At 40.8% G+C, this 20,318-nt stretch overlaps 1 protein-coding gene across 1 annotated transcript in view; it reads left to right on the top strand.

Annotated features, from left to right (window-relative positions):
* The window catches only part of LOC109922184 (protein piccolo-like), a 226,100-nt gene that overhangs the window by 199,811 nt on the left and 5,971 nt on the right, over positions 1-20,318 (top strand). The window contains exons 21-22 of the mRNA XM_048610189.1: positions 1,883-2,077; positions 6,281-6,457. Of these exons, the coding sequence (XP_048466146.1) occupies positions 1,883-2,077; positions 6,281-6,457 (372 nt within the window). The remainder of the gene's footprint in view (positions 1-1,882; positions 2,078-6,280; positions 6,458-20,318) is intronic.

Genomic DNA, 20,318 nt, shown 5'->3' with positions numbered 1-20,318 from the left:
TGATACCTAATTATGCAAGCAGCATTATCAGCCTGAACTACAGAAGAACACAATTTGCATTCCTTCCATTTTCTAATCCTAACCTGAACCATATTGCATATCCAGTGTTGAACATACAGTTGTAATCACATCACCAAGAATCTTTAGGGGCGACATTTCTTCTGATTTTCTACCTCTTAGCTTTGAGTAGGAGCAGATATCTTCATACAAAAAGACAAGGAACTGCAGGTGTTGAAGATCTGAAACAAAAACAGCAGGCCTGCCAGCAAACGTGGAGAGAAAGCAGAGTTCACATTTCGAGTCTAGTGACTCTTTATGGTGTAATCAATGTATTCCCTTAGGGGAAGAAAATAAAATTAGAGAGCAGCACATGCTCCTTGGGTCTTGTTTGGTGGCATTGGTTGTGACCAGGATGTTTCATGACTGCCTTCGTTAGCAGTGGGATTATATTTCGTTATGTGGACACTAATCAGTTACATTCTCAAGGAATGCTGCACTCTGGGAGCTTCAATCTTTTGGATTAAACTTTCAACCAAAGTTCCATTGGTACCCTCACGCGGACGAGAACAATCCCACAACACTATTCCTAAGAGAAACAGTGGAATTTCTCTCAAAATCATCCTTCAATCATCTTCATCAAACAATCTGTTTATCTACTTACTGTCACATTGCTGTTTGAGGGAGCTTTCTACATGATAGTTATGTTACAACAGCGACTACGGCTCATTGGCTTCGAAGGTTTTGGGACATCGTAAGGTTGTGAAATGCAAGTTTTATTTTCTCGCTACTTCATCAAAACATCTGATCAACTTATATACCTCTATAAATCCTCCTTTACCTTATCCTTATCTGTTCTAAGGAAAATATTTGTAACTTTTTCAACAACTTTTCATAATTGAAGTCCCTCATCATTGGTACAATCCAGATAAATTGTTCCAATGCCTTCACAACTTAACAGGAATAAAAAATATTTCAGAGACAGTAGGAACTGCAGATGCTGGAGAATCTGAGATAACAAGGTGTAGGGATGGATGAACACAGCAGGCCAAGCAGCATCAGAGGAGCAGGAAGACTGACGTTTCGAGCCTAGACCATTCTTCATTTTCTGAAGAAGGGTCTAGGCCTGAAATGTCAGCCTTCCTGCTCTTCTGATGCTGCTTGGCCTGCTGTGTTCATCCAGCTCTACACCTTGTTATCTCAGGAATAAAAAAATATTTTTTTCTTTCTTTTCATGAACTGGATCTGTACTCGTGCAAAATAAAGCTGTGTCCATCAGAATTGACATTCAAACTGACATATCTGCTGTTAAAACAATGCTGTGGATCTTTGATGAATGGATATGTGTAATTGTCAACATTTGATCATAAAACCTATTAGCTCTAGCTCAGTGGTGCTTAATGCTTGTCACATGCAGGTCAGATGTGGTTAAATTTCTGATGTTGAGTTTACAACATCTGTCTTAAATTGAGTTATTTCTTTGCTCAATGGGTCATCAAGAGTTATTGCCATTTATAATTTACAATATTTTTAAATTGATAGGTTTTTTTTCTAAATATCAGACAGTTTCTGCAATAAAATACGGATCTCCTCTGCCAGATTAATGCCTTTGCAGTAAAGACATACATTTACTCTGTGGTGAATGTTTGAATTTAAACAGGCTTGGAGTCTGAAACCATAGACCAAGCATATCCCCAAAGAGAAAGTGGCTGAAATGGAGACAGACCTAACTCACAGATTACTTTAATGTTTCTGTTAGCCAATGACAGGGTAGCATTAACTGTGATTGTTTTAAGATTGGAAAGCAGAAAATAAATCACTGAAAATAAATGCCATGATAACTACTACTGATAACTACATTCATCACTGATGCTTGTTCCCCCAGAAATGCACGTGGCCACCATTGAGAAATCCCAGAGCAGTCCTGCCAGCTCAAAATCTTCTTCAGAAGGACATTTACGTTCTCATGGGCCATCTCGAAGTCAAAGCAAAACCAGTGTCACTCAGACACATCTGGAAGACGCTGGGGCCGCCATTGCTGCAGCAGAAGCAGCCGTGCAGCAGCTCCGACTCCAGCCAAGTAAACGACGCAAATAACTTCCTCAGCATGGCAGCTTAACGTTCATCTGTTGCCTTTTGTCTGAACTCCCTTACCTTTCTGAGCCTCTGTTAATCCAGTTTTTTTCAGTTCACTCCTACCGTTTGCACTGTCTGCTCACTGTGTGTAGCTGTACCTCTTTGTGAATTGTATTTATATATCACTGATCATTTTCCTATAACTGTGACTTTTCATTTGGGATAAGGTAGTGAAACTGGCTGTTCGTCTATTGTTAATCCCTTAACAACCAGTTATGTAGATGTGGATTTGAACAAAATATCTGATGGGTAACATAAACCTTTACATCACTTTCCATTTTGTTAATAATAACAACTCACACATTATTGATTATTCTGTCGATTAATGTATCCACTGAAAGCTTAATTTTAATAACTTTATTTTTTTTTCGCCCTATCATAAGTGTTTTCAGTTCATGCACCTGCTACTCAACTGCTGGAAGTGACATGCTGAACAACAAAAGAGGTGTCCAGCAACTGTTAATTATTTTGATACTGCTGTTGATCTCTCCCACTTGTTTCCAGTTGTCACAATCCAGAAAATCCTAAACTGGTCGGTGCAGACATAGACTCACATCCAATAACCCCCGAACATAAGAACAAACAGAGGTAGGCCATTTGGCTTTCAAAGCTTTTCTGCTGTTCGATCAGTTTGAGATGGAACTAACCTCAAATCAACATTCTAGTCTACCCTTAATAATGTTTCACCCCATTGCTTAGCAAGCTATTTACTTCTGCATTAAAAATAATCAAAGACTGTGTTCTCCCCACCTTTTCAGGAGGAGAGTTTCAAAATCTCTCAACCTTCTGAGAGAAAAAATGCCTCATCTCTATTTTAAATGACCAACCCCATATATTTAAATAGTGACCCTAGTTCCCATCAGGGGAAACATCTTCAAATCCACCCTGTCAAGATCCCTCATGCTCTTGTGTTTTAATTAAATCACTCTTATTCTTCTAGACTTCAGTGAATGCCTAAACTGTCCACCTCTTCCTCATAAGACAATCCATTCATTCCAGGTATTACTTGAACAAATCTTCTCTGAACTATTTCTAAATCATTTGTGTCCCTTCTTAAATAAACAGACATTGTAAACAGTATTCCAGAACTGAACAACCTCACTACTTTTGTATTCAACTCTGCATGTAATGAGCAATAGCATTGTATTGGTTTTCCCAATTACTTGCTGTACCTTCATGTAAGCCATTCAGTTCATGCACAGAGACACCCTATCCCCTTACATCTGAGAGCTTTTCAACCTCTTAATATTTTAATAACATACTTCATTTTTGTTCTTCCTGCCAAAATGGTAAATTTCATATTTTCCCACATTAGACACCATTTGCCAGATCTTTATTCCCTGACTTACCCTATTTATATCCGTATGTCGTCACCTTAGTCCTTTTCATAGCTTACTTTTCCACCTACCTTTTGTATCATCAGGAAATTTAGCAATGATACCCTTCATCCCTCCATCTAAATCATTTTAATGAATTGTAAAATGTTGAGGGCCTAACAATGATCCCTGTGGTACACCCTCATTACATCTTACCAACCTGAAAAAGACCAATTTATTCCATGTGTCTGGTTCCTGCTAGCCAGCTAATCTTAATTCCATGTCAATATATTACCTCCTACACCATAAGCCAATATCTTTGATGTGGCGCCTTATTAAATGCTAGTTCCCCTTTATCCACAACACACATTTCTTCTTTAAAGAACTCCAACAAATTGCCTAAACATATTTTTCTTTTCACAGAATGAAGTTGATACTCTCTAATTAACTTGAACTTTTCTAGGTGTCATATTATAACATCTGTAATATTAGCTTCTAATATTTTCCTTATGTCAGATGTTAAGCTAGCTGGCCTGTGGTTCGCTGCTTTCTGTCTCCGTCCCTTTTTTCAATAAAAGAGTTGCATTCACTAAATTCCAATGTAATGGAACCTTCCCCAATCTTGGAAGTAGTAATAATAAGAAACAATAATTTAAATAATAATTACAATGATTCATGATAACAATTAAAAGCACTTAAAAATTAATTTTACAAGTTTTGTTTCTATATGTCAAACTCAAGCAAGTACCAGCTATGTGCAGAGCTTTGAGAACTTGACTGTGGTGGAAAAGTGAACATTTCACAACACCTTCAATGTAAATATTAATAAGCATAATAATCCACCTTAACCTTACAGTACAGCCGTGCATTTTAGCTTCATTGGTGAATTCCTGCAATTGATTAGATTCATCATGCAAAGCAAACCTGCTTGATACAATTGGCATGATTCAGTTCTCCTTTCACAAACAATCTTAAATTGCAAAATGTAACATATCATCCTTCGTATAATCATTCATAATGCACAACTTGAAAAAATATATTCCCTCAAAGTTTTTCATTTTGCTCTCATCAAAACAATTCGCAAGAATGCCAACTAAATGGGAAACTCAACATTTATTCTGTGTGACAGGAGTGTGCTGATTGGTGGGTGGTCTTTTGATTGGTAGAGGAACTGCAATGGAGACGATGAAAGATTATACAGAATATTTCCCACCATTAATTTCTCAGGGCAGTACCTTGATCAATCTGCCTGGTTTAAAATGTAAACAAAGCCTGACATTAACTGTAAATGATCATTAACTGGTGCATTCTTCATGACAATGCCTCCACAAATCAGGATGTGGAGGTGTCAGTGTTGGACTGGGGTGGAGAAGGTCAGAAATCACAAGCTTTCAGAGTGTAGCCCCTTGGTCAGGTGAAGTGAGAAAGAAGCACATAGAACACAGAATTTATAAATAAAAGATCAAAGGGTCACACAACTGATGAAGATGTATTAAACAAACCTAAGATGCTATTAAATCTTTAATCAGTTAGAAGGTCTTAATTGATTTATATGTATATAATATATATCCCTGAATTCCTTTCAAGTCATTGCCCTGAAAGAACTAAAGGTTTTACAGTGTAAGGAAGAGGTGACATTTTAGGTCAGACAATGCATGTTGGGTGTGAGACCTTGTTTAGTATCTGTTTGCGTTTTGGTTTAGAGTCAGACTAGTTTTATTTCTAAAGTGGGAATTAATAAAATGCCACATTGACTGACTGTCTACAACTTGTGTGCTTTTTGAACAAAATAGAATGTATCTGCAAATACATTTTTTTTTAAATCAAGCTGTTGTTTATTCTGGAGTCAGTCTAGGTCAATGGACAGATGGTCAGAGAACAAGACTTGGTGCAAGTTAGGACTTAACCTGACGTTAATGGAGGACAGTTTGTGAGGCCATCTAGAAATACAATAGTACAATCAGGTCCAGAAATAACAAAGGCATAGATGGTGACTTCAGTCATAATGAGATCAAAGGAAGGAAGTGGGTGTGGGGGAGTTAGAAGTAGGTGGTTTTAATGATTGCACAGACCTCCACACTGTTAAACATATTGCCCAACAAAAATCAACGTTTATAATATCATTGCTTGAAATTTACCATTATATCTCTGTGATTGTTTGTCCATCCAAAATCCTGTTTATCATGCTTCACTTTTCAAATCTGGACACAAGTGTACGTAAACTAAGGATCCATAGCTGAGTTTTGCTAAAAAGCCTGGTGCCCTGCTTTACAACCAATGGCTGTATGAAATTCATGTGATAAGAATATAGATCCCTATATTTAAATATGATCCAAATAATACTTTTGCAGTATTAAAATAATTGTCTTCATCAGTATTGCATGCAGATTAACGTTGGATAATTAACCCATTACATATGCAGATAATCATTGTTAGTAGGAACTCCATAAAGTACCACAGTGATTCCTAATATCAAATTATAATCATGTCCCATAAAACACTTCAAACAGAACCTACAGATTGAGTTCATATGTATGTAGGGGCTGATTCACTAGAGTTCTTCTTTATGCATTTGATTTTACTTATTTTTATAACTGAATTTTGAATATAGGGCATTTTCCATGTCAAAGCAATTTTTTAGCTGAAGTGTAATCAAGTCTTGGCAAAAGAACTGGCCAGTTTTAACTCCTTAATGCTGTGCATGATGTGTCTCTTTTTGGTGTTTACACAACTTATTTAAATGGAACACTTCTGTTTGCATGAAAAACACTTAAGCTGGTTCCATCTGAGGATACATATTCTGGGTTTCCATTTCACCCACACTGCCACAGCACATAAAAGCGGTCAGGCTCAGAGTCATGCCAGGAAGCACAGACACAGCATTGCAGGCGTCCCTATTCAAAGAACTCAGTCTGACAATCTGCCTTCACCAGCCAATGAGAACAAAGACCAAAGCCAACTCGCCATAAGGAAGGTGATGTCAGAAGGGTCACCCAAGTCTGAAGGAGGTAAGATCAATATTATGAAATATTATTCAAGATTATTCAAGATGTTTGAAATTTTCTACATACATCAGCAAGTGTGCAAGATTTCCCAATATTTTTAAATGTGAATTGAATTATTGATTTAAAATATTCAACTTATCTCAGCGACTGCTCTAAATTAGTCAGAAGTCACACAAGACCTGGTTAAAGTCCAACAGGTTTAATTGAAATCATAAGCTTTCGCAGCACTGCCCCTTCATCAGCACTGCCCTTTAAATGCTGCCAAACCAGTGATGCCCTCATCCCATTAATGAATAAAGAAAAGAAAGGTGTCTTCTGACTTTGTCCCAGTCCAACACCGGCACCTTCACATCATGCTCTAAATTAATGATGGGATTGCAGATATTGTTTTGCAAATGACATGGCGATATATTTTGGGTTTCTTCTTCCCAACATGCAAGCTGCTCTATTCTAGCAGAGGTGGAGTGGTTTCCTGCTGATGATTTAATCACCTTGGACATTATTTCATCAATCACATTTAAATGCTAAATCCTCCTGCCTTCAATTTTTTTTCCTACCATCTTTTCTCTTACATTTTCTGAGTGTATCTTACCCTCGCCTACACATCAAATAATCTTACTGGGGTTGAGACTACACTATCTGGCAGTAATATCAGATAGGGGAGAGATTCTTCTGCAGCCTAAGCAATCTCCTTACTACGCAAAAAGTTTTATGAATTCTTTCACTCCCTATTTTACATTCTAAACAGACTTACTAAATCACCATACTGCCAATTCATTTAGATACTTTAACTCACAATGCATCAACTAAATACAAGTGATTTTTATTAATCTGTGCCAAAAGAATCTATCTAATTATAATTTGTTATCACCCTCGGGGGTCTGTCTGTGTGGAATCTGCATATTCTCCCTGTGTCTGCGTGGGTTTCCTCCGGGTGCTCCACAGTCCAAAGATGTGCAGGCTAGGTGGATTGGCCATGCTAAATTGCCCATAGTGTTCAGGGAGGTGCAGATTAGGTGGGTTATAGGGGAATGTGACTGGGTGGGATGCTCTGAGGGTTGGTGTGAACTTGTTGGGCCAAAGGGCCTGTTTCCACATTGTAGGGATTCTAGGATTGTCAGGCTTGCATGTTGAAAGAAATCATTGAGTAAAAAGCATGTCTGAAGCTTAGTACATCAGTATGATGTAAGTGTATTGGGCAGAACCTAACAGCTTTCACAAAATGTTGCCCATATTGAAAGGAAACAATTTTTGTTGCTTCAAAATAATTTGATATTTATTTTTGTTAGTGTTGCAAGATGAAATCTGTCAGAGTGCATCATGGTTTAAGACCTCTTTCATAGGTTTTGTGCCACCGTCTGCTTTCCTTGTAACTGCCTACAGGGTCTAGTTTACACAGAATGGTGAAGAAAAAAAGCAGCTGGAAGTCTGTGCAAAGAAGATGTAGTAAGATAACAGTTAAATATAGGTTACATTTCTCTGATTTACAGAGACTATTGGGAAACCTTGATGTTGAGTCTTACTCCTTCAGGATTCAAAATTATTTTCCCACCCGAATCCGGAAAACATAATCCATCATATTTGGTGATTTTTAATGCACTCCTGAGCATTAACCCTTTCAGACCTTTATACAACAACATAGAGTGCTTATTGAAAGAAGCACACATTCAATCAAGGTTGAAGATTGGGTTTGATTAATGTTGAGCAGGTGATTTGTTGGTACATTACAGGCTGTTTATGAGCAGCATAGCATTTGAAAGAGGAAAATATCTGGTAGCGAGCTAGGATTTATGGTCCATAAACACCCTAAATAGCAAGATAAGATTAGGAAGTCAAAGAAACCATGGAGCAGATTTTTACAGGATTCTAGCCATTTTAAAAACAGCAAATAATTGAGCAAGAACTCAAGGAAATCTAACTCCCAAAATTAATCAAAATAGTCTGATCCACTCAGAGCCATGCTTGCTGCAGCTGTAAACTCATCTTATCCTGCGCACACAGACCTCATTTAATATTGCTTCACTGTAATCAGGTTAATGGGGCCTGTATCATTTTCTTTTCTGCCTTAAAATTTATTTTATTTTGTAGGTTATTGTGTTTTGAAACACAGAAATTTAACAAAGTTAAATAGTTCAACCCATATGGTGTAATATTTCAAAGTCTTTTTTTCTGAAGAGGAAGGTCCCACAGAATCTATGTTTCATTTAAAGTTGTTGCACTTGAAGTAGTGATTCTAGAGAATGCAACTGCAGTGTTAAATGAGGACTACTGTGTCTAACCGCTGTTGCAAGTTTGATCTATGTCTAACTCTGTACCAAGATCCAGTTCAATCTTTCCGTTATATTTCAGTTGATGTTTTCTTGAACTCAGACTGGAAAAAGTCATCAACTGCTGTCCAAAATGCATCATTTGACCCCTGTTTGAATAGTTTAGTTCCACCTGCTGTGAGTGAATACATAAATTTGAAATGAGTTATCAGCTTATGACTGCAAGATAATCAGCGTTCTATGGTTCAATTATCTGATCTAGTAGAATGTCACAGCTGTAATAAGAAAGACATCTTGGAGGGCTCATCCAGCGAAGCCATATGGGTAGAACGGAGGAACAAGAAAAGTGAAATCACTATGATCGGGTTATTGATCTCCCAATAGTCAGCAGGAGATACATGAACAGATATGTAAGCAGATCATGGAGGATATAAAAACAAGAGTTGTCGTAGCAGGTGATGTAACTTCCCCAATACTGACTGGGATTCCCTTAGTGCCAGGGGCTTAGATGGATCAGAATTTGTTTGGTGCATTCAGTAGGGATACTTGAAACAATATGTCTATAGTACAACTGGAGAAGAGGCTGTACTCGACATTGTATTGGGGAATAAGCCTGGCCAAACAATCAATGTTTCAGTGGGGGAGCATTTTGGGAACAGTGAACACAATTCCGTAAGTTTTAAGGTAGTTAGAACATAGAACATAGAAGAGTACAGCACAGTACAGGCCCTTCGGCCCACGATGTTATGCCGAACTTTTACCCTAAACCTAAGGTCTACCTAACCTCCACCCCTACCTTTTACCATTATCCATATGCCTATCTAATAGCCGCTTAAATGCCCCTAATGAGGCCGACTCCACTACCCTCTCCGGCAAGGCATTCCATGCCCCTACCACTCTCTGAGTAAAGAACCTACATCTGACATCTCCCCTATATCTGCCTCCACTCACTTTAAAACTATGCCCCTCATAATAGCTACCTCCACCCTAGGAAAAAGCCTCTGGCTGTCTACTCTATCTATACCTCTGATCATTTTGTACACCTCTATCAAGTCAAAATTGTCGTCACTAACCATGTCCCAAACCAAACTAGTCTCACTTGACTGCATTTGGCCCATATCCCTTCAAATCTTTCCTACTTAACTACTTATTCAACTGTCTTTTAAATGGTCTAATTGTATCTGCATCTACCACTTCGTCTGGCAGTTCATTCCACAGACAAACCACTCTCTGTGTAAAAAGTTGCTCCTTATGTCCTTTTATAAATCTTTCTCCCCATACCTTAAAAATATGCCTCTAGTTTTGAACTCCACCACCCTAGGTAAAAGACCCTTGCTACTCACCTTATCCATGCTGCCCATGATTTTATAAATCTGTATATAGTCACCCCTCAACCTCCTACAGTCCAGTGAAAAAGGTCCAAGCCGATTCAATCTATTTTTATAACTCAAACCCTCCATTCCTGGCAACATCCTGGTAAATCTTTTCTGAAGCCTTTCCAGTTTAACAATATCTTTCCTATAATAGGGCGACCAGAACTGCACACAGTACTCCAGAAGAGGCATTATCAACATCCTGTACAACCTCAAAATGATGTCCCAATTCCTATACTCAAATATCTTAGCAATGAAGGCAAGTGAGCTAAATCCCTTCTTAACCCGTCTACATGTGACGCAAATTTCGAAGAATTATCTGCCTGAAGCCATTAGGTCGCTCTGTTCTAAAATGCTGCCCAGGGGCCTTCCATTACTCGTATAAGTCCAGCCCTTGTTTGTTTTACCAAAATGCAATAACTCACATTTATCTAAATTAAACTCCATCTGCCACTCCTCAGCCCATTGGCCCAATTGAACAAAATGTCTTTGAAATCTTAGATAACCTTCTTCAACCTCTCCACCCCTCTCACCCACTCCAACCTCTCCCCCACAGAACGTGCAGCCCTCCGCTCCAATCCCAACCTCACCATAAAACCCGCGGACAAGGGAGGCGCAGTTGTAGTATGGCTCACTGACCTCTACATCACCGAGGCCAGACGCCAACTCTCCGACACCTCCTCCTACCGCCCCCTTGATCATGACCCCACCCCCGACCACCAAACCATCATCTCCCAGACCATCCACAACCTCATCACTTCAGGTGACCTCCCACCCACAGCCTCCAACCTCATCGTTCCCCAACCCCGCACCGCCCGCTTCTATCTCCTTCCCAAAATCCACAAACCTGACTGCCCTGGTCGACCCATTGTCTCCACCTGCTCCTCCCCCACCGAACTTATCTCCAACTATCTCAACTCCATTTTCTCCCCCTTGGTCCAGGAACTCCCTACCTACATCCGTGACACCACCCACACCCTCCACCTCCTCCAAAACTTCCAATTCCCTGTTCCCCAACACGTCATCTTTACCATGGATGTCCAGTCCCTATATACCTGCATTCCCCATGCAGATGGCCTAAAGGCGCTCCGCTCCTTCCTGTCCCGCAGGCCCGACCAGTCCCCCTCCACTGACACCCTCATCCGCTCAGCCGAACTCGTCCTCACCCTCAATAACTTCTCTTTCAATTCCTCCCACTTCCTACAGACAATGGGGGTGGCCATGGGTACCCACATGGGCCCAAGCTATGCCTGCCTCTTTGTAGGTTATGTGGAACAATCCCTCTTCCGTAGCTACACTGGCTCTAAACCCCACCTCTTCCTCCGTTACATTGATGACTGTATCGGCGCCGCCTCGTGCTCCCATGAGGAGCTTGAACAGTTCATCCACTTCACCAGCACCTTCCACCCCAACCTTAAGTTCACCTGGACCATCTCTGATACCTCTCTCCTTCCTGGACCTCTCTGTTTCCGTCTCTGGCAATTACCTGGAAACCGATATCCATTTCAAGCCCACTGACTCCCACAGCTACCTAGAATACACCTCCGCCCACCCACCTTCCTGCAAAAATGGCATCCCCTATTCCCAATTCTTTTGCCTCCACCATATCTGCTCCCAGGATGAGGCATTCCACTCCCGAACATCTCAGATGTCCTCGTTTTTCAAGGACCGCAACTCCCCCCCCTCAGTGGTCAAGAACGCCCTCGACCGTGTCTCCCGCATTTCCCGCAACTCATCCCTCACACCCCCTCCCCGCAATAACAACCAAAACAGAATCCCCCTCATTCTCACGTACCACCCCACCAACCTCCGGATCCAACACATCATCCTCCGACACTTCCGCCATCAACAATTCGACCCCACCACCAAAGACATTTTCCCTTCCCCACCCTTATCTGCTTTCCGAAAGGACCACTCTCTCCATGACTCCCTTGTCCGCTCCACACTCCCCTCCAGCCCCACCACACCCGGCACTTTTCCCTGCAACCCCAGGAAGTGCTACACCTGCCCCCACACCTCCTCCCTCACCCCCATCCCAGGCCCCAAGAAGACTTTCCACATCAAGCAGATGTTCACCTGCACATCTGCTAATGTGGTATACTGTATCCGCTGTTCCTATTGTGGCCTCCTCTACATCGGGGAAACCAAGCGAAGGCTTGGGGACTGCTTTGCGGAAAAACCAACGCTCGGTTTGCACTAAACAACTGCACCTCCCAGTCGCGAACCATTTCAACTCCCCCTCCCATTCCTCAGACGACATGTCCATCCTGGGCCTCCTGCAGTGCCACAACAATGCCACCCGAAGTTTGCAGGAACAGCACGTCATATTTCGCTTGGGAACCCTGTAGCCCAAAGGTATCAATGTGGACTTCACAAGCTTCAAAATCTCCCCTCTCCCTACCGCATCCCAAAACCAGCCCAGCTTACCCCTGCCTCCCTAACCTGTCCTTGCGCCCACCTATCCCCTCCTCCCCCCACTAGCCCCACCCCCATCTCCTACCTACCAGCCTCATCCCGCCACCTTGACCTGTCCGTCCTCCCTGGACTGATCTATCCCCTCCCTAACTCCCCACCTACACTCACCTTTACTGGCTCCATCCCCACCTCTTTGACCTGTCTGTCTCCTCTTCACCTATCTTCTCCTTTATCCATCTTCTATCCACCTCCCCATCTCTCCCTATTTATTTCAGAACCCCCTTCCCCTCCCCCATTTCTGAAGAAGGGTCTAGGCCCGAAACATCAGCTTTCCTGCTCCTCTGATGCTGTTTGGCCTGCTGCCTTCATCCAGCTCTACACCTTGTTATCTCAGATTCTCTAGCATCTGCAGTTCCTACTATCTCCAGCCTTCTTCACTGTCCACTATACCACCGTCAACTTACTAACCAGACCTCTCATATTCTCATCCAAATCATTCATATAAATGGCAAACAAAAGTGGACCCAGTACTAATCCCTGTGGAACACCACTGGTCACAGGCCTCCAGCCTGAAAAACAACCTTCCATCACCACCCTCTGTCTTCTACCATAATGTCAATTTTGTATCCAAATGGTAAACTCACCCTGAATACCATGCCATCTAACTTTAATAATTATTCTACCATGCGGACCCTTATTGAAGGCTTTACGAAAGTCCAAGTAAACAACATCTAGCCCTCTGCCCTAATCAGTCTTTGCAGTTACTTCCTCAATAAACTCAATGCTGTTTGTGACACATGGTTTCCCTTGCACAAAACCATGCTGATTATCCCTGATTATTTCTTGCCTCACCAAATGCATGTAAATCCTATCTTTTGGAATCACACCCAACAACCTACCCACCACCGATGTCAGACTCATAGGTCTATAGTTCCCAGGCTTCTCCTTACAGCCCTTCTTAAACAAAGGCACAACATTAGCCACCCTCCAGTCATCCAGCACCTTACCTGTGGTTATAGTTGGTACAATTATTTCTGCTAGGGGCCCTGCAATTTCCTCCCTAACTTTCCACAACGTCCTGGGATACATTTGATCAGATCCTGGAGATTTATCCACCTTTATATTTTCTAAGACCTCCAGCACTCAATCTTCTGTAATATGAACTGTTTTCGAAACATCTGTATTTATTTCCCTGAGTTCTCAAGCCTCCATTTCTTTCTCCACAGTAAAAACTGATACAAAATATTGATTTAATATCTCTCCAATCTTCTGAGGTTCAACGCAAAGACAACCTTGTCAATCTTTAAGGGGCCCTACTCTCTCTTTAGTTGCTCATTTGCTCTTAATGTACTTACAGACTCCTCATAAGAACATAAGAACATAAGAACTAGGAGCAGGAGTAGGCTGTCTGGCCCTTCGAGCCTGCTCCGCCATTCAATAAGATCATGGCTGATCTTTTCGTGGACTCAGATCCACTTACCCACGTTCTCACCGTGTCCCTTAATTCCTTCATTGTTCAAAAAAAATCTACCTTTTTTTTAAAAACGTTTACTGAAGTAGCATCAACTACTTCACTGGGCAAGGAATTCCATAGATTAACAACCCTCTGGGTGAAGAAATTCCTTCTCAATTCAGTCCTAAATCTGCTCCCTCTAATCTTGAGGCTATGCCCTCTTGTTCTAGCTTCACCTGCCAGTGGAAACATCCTCTCTACTTCTTTCTTATCTATTTCCTTCATAATTTTATATGTTTCTATAAGATCCCCCCTCAATCCTCGGATTATCCTTAACCTTTCTGCCAAGGCTATATTATATCATATCCCGTCTTTGCCTTCTTGATTTCTGACTTAAGAATGCCCCTGCACTCTTTATAGTCTTCAAGAGATTCATTTGATACTGGTTGTCTATATCTATTGTATGACTTTTTTTTATTCTTGACTAGAACCTCAATATCTTTATTTATCCATTGTTCCCTAATCTTATTAGCCTAACTTTTCACTCTAACAGGAACATAATGCCTCAAAACTCTCATTATCACACTTTTGAAAGCCTCCCACTTGCCAGCCATCCCTTTACCTGCGAACAGTCTACTCCAATCAACTTTTGAAAGTTTTTGCCAACACCATTAAAAAATGCCTTACTCCAATTAAGAAATTTAACTTTTATGGAAGGCTTATCCTTTTCTATAACTATTTTAAAACTAATAAAATTATGATCACTAGTCCTAAATCATTCCCCTACTAACACTTCAGTCACTTGCCCTGCCTTATTTTCCAAGAGAAGATCAAGTTTTGCTCCGTCTCTAGTAGGAACGTTTACATATTGATAAAGAAAATTTTCTTGAACACATTTAACAAATTCATCACCATCCAAACCTTTAACACTATCGTAATCCTCGTCAATGTTTGGTAAATTAAAATCCACTGCTATTACAACCCTATTATTCTTACATATACCTGAGATCACTTTACATATTTGCTCCTCAATTTCCCTCTCACTATTGTCGCAGGGCCTATAGTACAAACCCATCAAGGTGATCATTCCTTTCTTATTTCTAATTTCAACCCATATATTTTCACTGGACAATCCCTCAGAAATATCCTGCCTAATTACTGTATTAATGTTTTCCTTAATCAAAAACACCATGCTCCCTCCTCTTTTGATTCCCTTTCTATCCTTCCTATAACATCTAAAACCCAGAACATTGAGCTGCCAATCCTGTCCTTCACTCAGCCAAGTTTCTGTAATTGTTATGATGTCCCAGTCCCATGTTCTGATACATGTCCTGAGTTCATCAACCTTACTTGTAAGACCCCTTGCATTGAAATAGTTGTAGTTTAATTCTTCAAAGGTACCTCGTTCTCTGACTTTCTCTTGTCTGTCTTTTCGAATTAACTTGCTGTGTTCTAATTCAAACCATCCTCACCTTTCTTTCTATTCTCACTTTTGCTTAGGAACCCCTCACCCTGCGTCTCTAATAGTTTATAGGCTCCCAAAATAGAACTAGCAAATCTCCCCTCCAGGTCCCTTTTCAGTTCAGATGAAACCAATCCCTTTTAAACGGGTATTTTCTACTCCAGAAGAGATCCGAATGACCCAAGTATCTGAATCCTTGCACATTGCATCACCTCTTCAGCCATTGATTTATTTGCCCTAACAATTCACTCCTTCCTTCATTAGAACTTGACACTAGGAGTAAACCAGAGATTATTATTTTTTGAGGTTCTGTTTTTTAAACCTTCTAACTTCTCATATTCACTCTGCAAAGCCTTAACCCTTTCCCAAACTATGTCATTCCTACAAATGTGTACAACAGCTTCAAGCTTCTCACTCTCCCCTTTGACAATATGCTTCAAACATTTTGAGACACCCTTAACCCTGGCACCAGGAAAACAACATACTATCCTAGATTCACACTCATTGCCACAGAATTTCCTGTCCGTATCCCTGACAGGAGAGCCCCCTATAACAATTATTCTTGTAAATCTTGACAAACCCTGCTTAAGATTCATTCTTAGCGCCCAAGATCTGTCTGCCACTTCTATTTTCATCTGAGTGACTATCCTCTTCAACAAAACCCAAATTGGACTATTTGTTTGAGAGAGGAATAGCCACAGAAGCCTTCTGAACAACCTTCTTACCTTTCCTGACAGTCACCCATCTATTTAACTGATACGGTTGTGTAACCACCTCTCTAAATCTACTAGTCATAACACTCTTGAATGTCCTCAATGACATTAAGCCAGAGAAGAAGCTCTCAACTGCATCTTATATATATATAAATTAACTACTCCTTCTTACCCACAGATTTTAAACTTAATGTAAATAATTTTTAAAAACTAAACATATAAATCTTTAAAAAAAACAACCACTTAGCTGAAACAATTGAAAAATGCCTCCTCCTAAAGTCCTCCAAATGTTAGCTTTCAATCTTCAGATTAAAAAAAAATCTCTCCATACCATCCACGTGTAGGTCTCTCCACAAGCACTGCACTATAAAAGTTACAAAAAATGTTTCAAAATAAAAGGTCTCATGCTTCTGCTATAAAATAACTGTAAGAAATCTGTAAAACAATAAAAAACAAGAAGCACTCATCTCAGGGGCAGCTACAAAATCCACAGTAGGAAACTGAGATCAAAATAGGCCCTTGAGGAATTTCAAGGACGCAGTAAAGACTTAAACAAGAAAGTAGGAGGGTTGAAAGGGCCCATGAAATGTTCTTAGCAAGTAGGATTAAAGAGAATCTCAAGGCATTTTATTTGTATAATTATGAGCAAGAGATGAAATAACTCCTCAGAGGCCAGTATCCCGTCACCAAATCACTCTTTATTTTCATGTGAAGTCCTTGACACTGGTCCAGCTTCCTCAAAGCCAGCTGTCAGTGTGAATAGAACCTCTGATACTCTTGTTTATATCTGTCAGCTGGAGCTCCCTGATTGGACCAGGTTAACACCTAGCTGACATCGCTACAATCACTACAGAACTTAACTAGAGAAAGGATAGATCCTCTCAAGGACAAAGGAAGAAACTTATGTGTGGAGCCAGAGGAGGTGGATGAGGTCCTTAATGAGTACTTTACGTCGGTATTCACTAAGGAGAAGGAGGGATAATGGAAAGTTCAGAGAGAGGTATGTTGATATTCTGAGGTATGTTGATATTCTAGGGTATGTCAATATTAAGAAGGAGGAGATAGATGTCTTGAAGAACAGCAATTTAGACAAGTCCCAAGAGCCTAATGGGATCTAATGCAGGATAATGCGGGAACTACAATAGAATGAGGGAGGACTTGGCTAAAGTAGACTGGAAACAAAGATTTTATGGTGGGACAGTTGACGAGCAGTGGAGGACTTTCAAAGCAATTTTTCAAAGTGCTCAGCAAAAGTATATTCCAATGAAAAGGAAGGACTGTAAGAAAAGGGCTAATCTGCCATGGGTGTCTAAAGAAATAAGGGAGGCTATCAAATTGAAAGAGAAGGCATACAAAGTGGCCAAAAACAGCATGAAACTAGAAGATTGGGAAAACTTTAAAGGTCAACAGAAAGCCACAAAAAGAGCTATAAAGAAAAGAAAGATAGAACATGAGAAAAAACTAGCACAGTATATAAAGACAGATAGCAAAAGTTTCTATAAATATATAAAATGAAAAAGAGTGACTAAAGTAAACGTTGGCCCTTTAGAGGATGAGAACGGGAATTTAGTTATGGGATATGATGAAATGGCCGAGGCATTGAACAGGTATTTTGTATCGGTCTTCACAGTGGAGGACACTAATAACATGCCAGTAATTGACAAAGAGACGAAGGTAGGTGAGGACCTGGAAACAATCATTATTACGGAAGAGGTAGTGTTGGGCAAGCTAATGGAGCTAAGGATTGATAAGTCTCCTGGCCCTGATGGAATGCATCCCAGGGTACTAAAAGAGATGGCGGGAGAAATAGCAGGTGCGCTGGCGGTAATTTTCCAAAATTCGCTGGACTCTGGGGCAGTCCCAGCAGATTGGAAAACAGCAAATGTGATGCCACTGTTTAAAAAGGGAAGTAGACAAAAGATGGGGAATTATAGACCGGTTAGCTTAACCTCTGTAGTGGGGAAGATGCTTGAGTCTATTATCAAGAAGAAGTAGCAAGGCATCTTGATAGAAATTGTCCCGTTGGGCACACGCAGCATGGGTTCATAAAGGGCAGGTCATGCTTGACAAATCTTTTGGAATTCTATGAAGACATTACGAGCGAGGTGGACAATGGGGACCCAGTGGATGTGGTGTACCTAGATTTCCAAAAGGCCTTCGACAAGGTGCCGCACAAGAGGCTACTGCATAAGATAAGGATGCATGGCATTAAGGGTAAAGTATTAGCATGGATAGAGGATTGGTTGACTAACAGGAAGCAAAGAGTGGGACAAATGAGTGCTATTCTAGCTGGCAGTCAGTGACTAGTAGTGTGCCTCAGAGATCGGTGTTGGGACCGCAATTATTTACAATTTATATAGATGATTTGGAGTTGGGGACCACGTGTAGGGTGTCAAAGTTTGCAGATGACACTAAGATGAGTGGCAGAGCAAAGTGTGCAGAGGACTGTGAAACTTTGCAGAGGAACATAGATACATTGAGTGAGTGGGCAAAGGTCTGGCAGATGGAATACAATGTAAATAAATGTGAAGTCATACATTTTGGTAGGAGTAATAGTAAAAAGGGTTATTACTTGAATGGTAAAATTTTGCAGCATGCTGCTATGCAGAGGGACCTGGGTGTCCTTGTGCATGAATCACAGAAGGTAGGTCTGCAGGTACAACAAGTAATTAGGAAGGCAAATGGAATTTTGTCCTTCATTGCTAAAGGGATTGAAATTAAAAGCAGAGAGGTTATGTTGCAGCTGTACAAGGTGTTGGTGAGGCCACACCTGGAGTACTGTGTGCAGTTTTGGTCTCCTTACTTGAGAAAGGATGTATTGGCACTGGAGGGGGTGCAAAGGAGGTTCACTAGGTTGATTCCGGAGTTGAGGGGGTTGGCTTATGAGGAGAGACTGAGTAGATTGGGATTATATTCATTGGAATTCAGAAGATTGAGGGGGGATCTTATAGAAACATATAAAATTATGAAGGGAATAGATAAGATAGAAATAGAGAGGATGTTTCCACTGGCAGGTGAAGCTTGGCAAGAGGGAATAGCCTCAAGATTAGAGGCAGCAGATTTAGGACTGAATTGAGAAGGAATTTCTTCACCCAGAGAGTTGTTAATCTATGGAATTCCTTGCCCAGTGAAGTAGTTGACGCTACTTCAGTAAACGTTTTTAAAAAAAAGGTAGATTTTTTTTGAACAATAAAGGAATTAAGGGTTACGGTGAGAACGCAGGTAGGTGGATCTGAGGCCAGACGGCCTACTCCTGCTCTTATGTTCTTATGTACTGAAGGAGGCAGGGGAGGAGATTGCTGAGGCCTTGTCAGAAATCTTTATATTTTCTTTAGCTACAGGTGAGTTCCCAGAGGACTGGAGAATAGCCAAAGTTGTTCTGTTTTTTTAAAAGGGCAACAGGGATAATCCAGGAAATTATAGACCAGTGAACCTTACACCAGTGGTAGGGAAATTGTTGAAGAAAATTCTTAGGGATCTGGAACAATAGCACCTCATTTTCTGCTTGGGAATCCTCCAACCTTCTGGACTCAATATTGAGTTCAATAATTTTGGGACCTGAACACCTTCTCCCATCTATTTATGCCAACCCCACACACCAGGCCCTGTCATCACATAGACTGCTACCACAAACCAACCCATTGTCAGCCACTAATGGACCTCATTAGCAGCTATTCATTCTCCCAGGCTGACCTTTACCCACTGCTTTGTCTGCCCAATTGTTTTTTTCTCTCCATCCGGGCTCCACCTCCACCTGTTGTTTACTGTTTCCCTCTCCTCCCACCCCTACTCTAGCATATATACTAACCATCTCCTAGCTACAATCAGTTCTGAAGAAGATTCATTGGAGTCAAAATATTAACTCTGCTTTCTCTGCTGCCAGACCTGCTGAGTTTTTCCAGAAATTTCTGATTTCATTTTTGATTTCCAGCATTCACAGTCCTTTGTTTTTTTTTATTTAGTGTCGTAACCCAAGGCAGTTCTTTATCTGGTCGACTAATGAATTAAAAAATGAGCTTCACTGTACAGACAACAGCATGCCATCATTGATTTAGAGATAGTAGGAACTGCTGATGCTGGAGAATCTGAGATAACAGAGTGTAGAGCTGGATGAACATAGCAGGCCAAGCAGCATCAGAGGAGCAGGAAAGCTAACGTTTCAGGTCTGGACCCTTCTTTCA

Source organism: Rhincodon typus, chromosome 22, assembly GCF_021869965.1.
Source record: "Rhincodon typus isolate 14 chromosome 22, sRhiTyp1.1, whole genome shotgun sequence".
Lineage (NCBI taxonomy): Eukaryota > Metazoa > Chordata > Chondrichthyes > Orectolobiformes > Rhincodontidae > Rhincodon > Rhincodon typus.
This window is presented reverse-complemented; position numbering and strand designations above follow the sequence as displayed.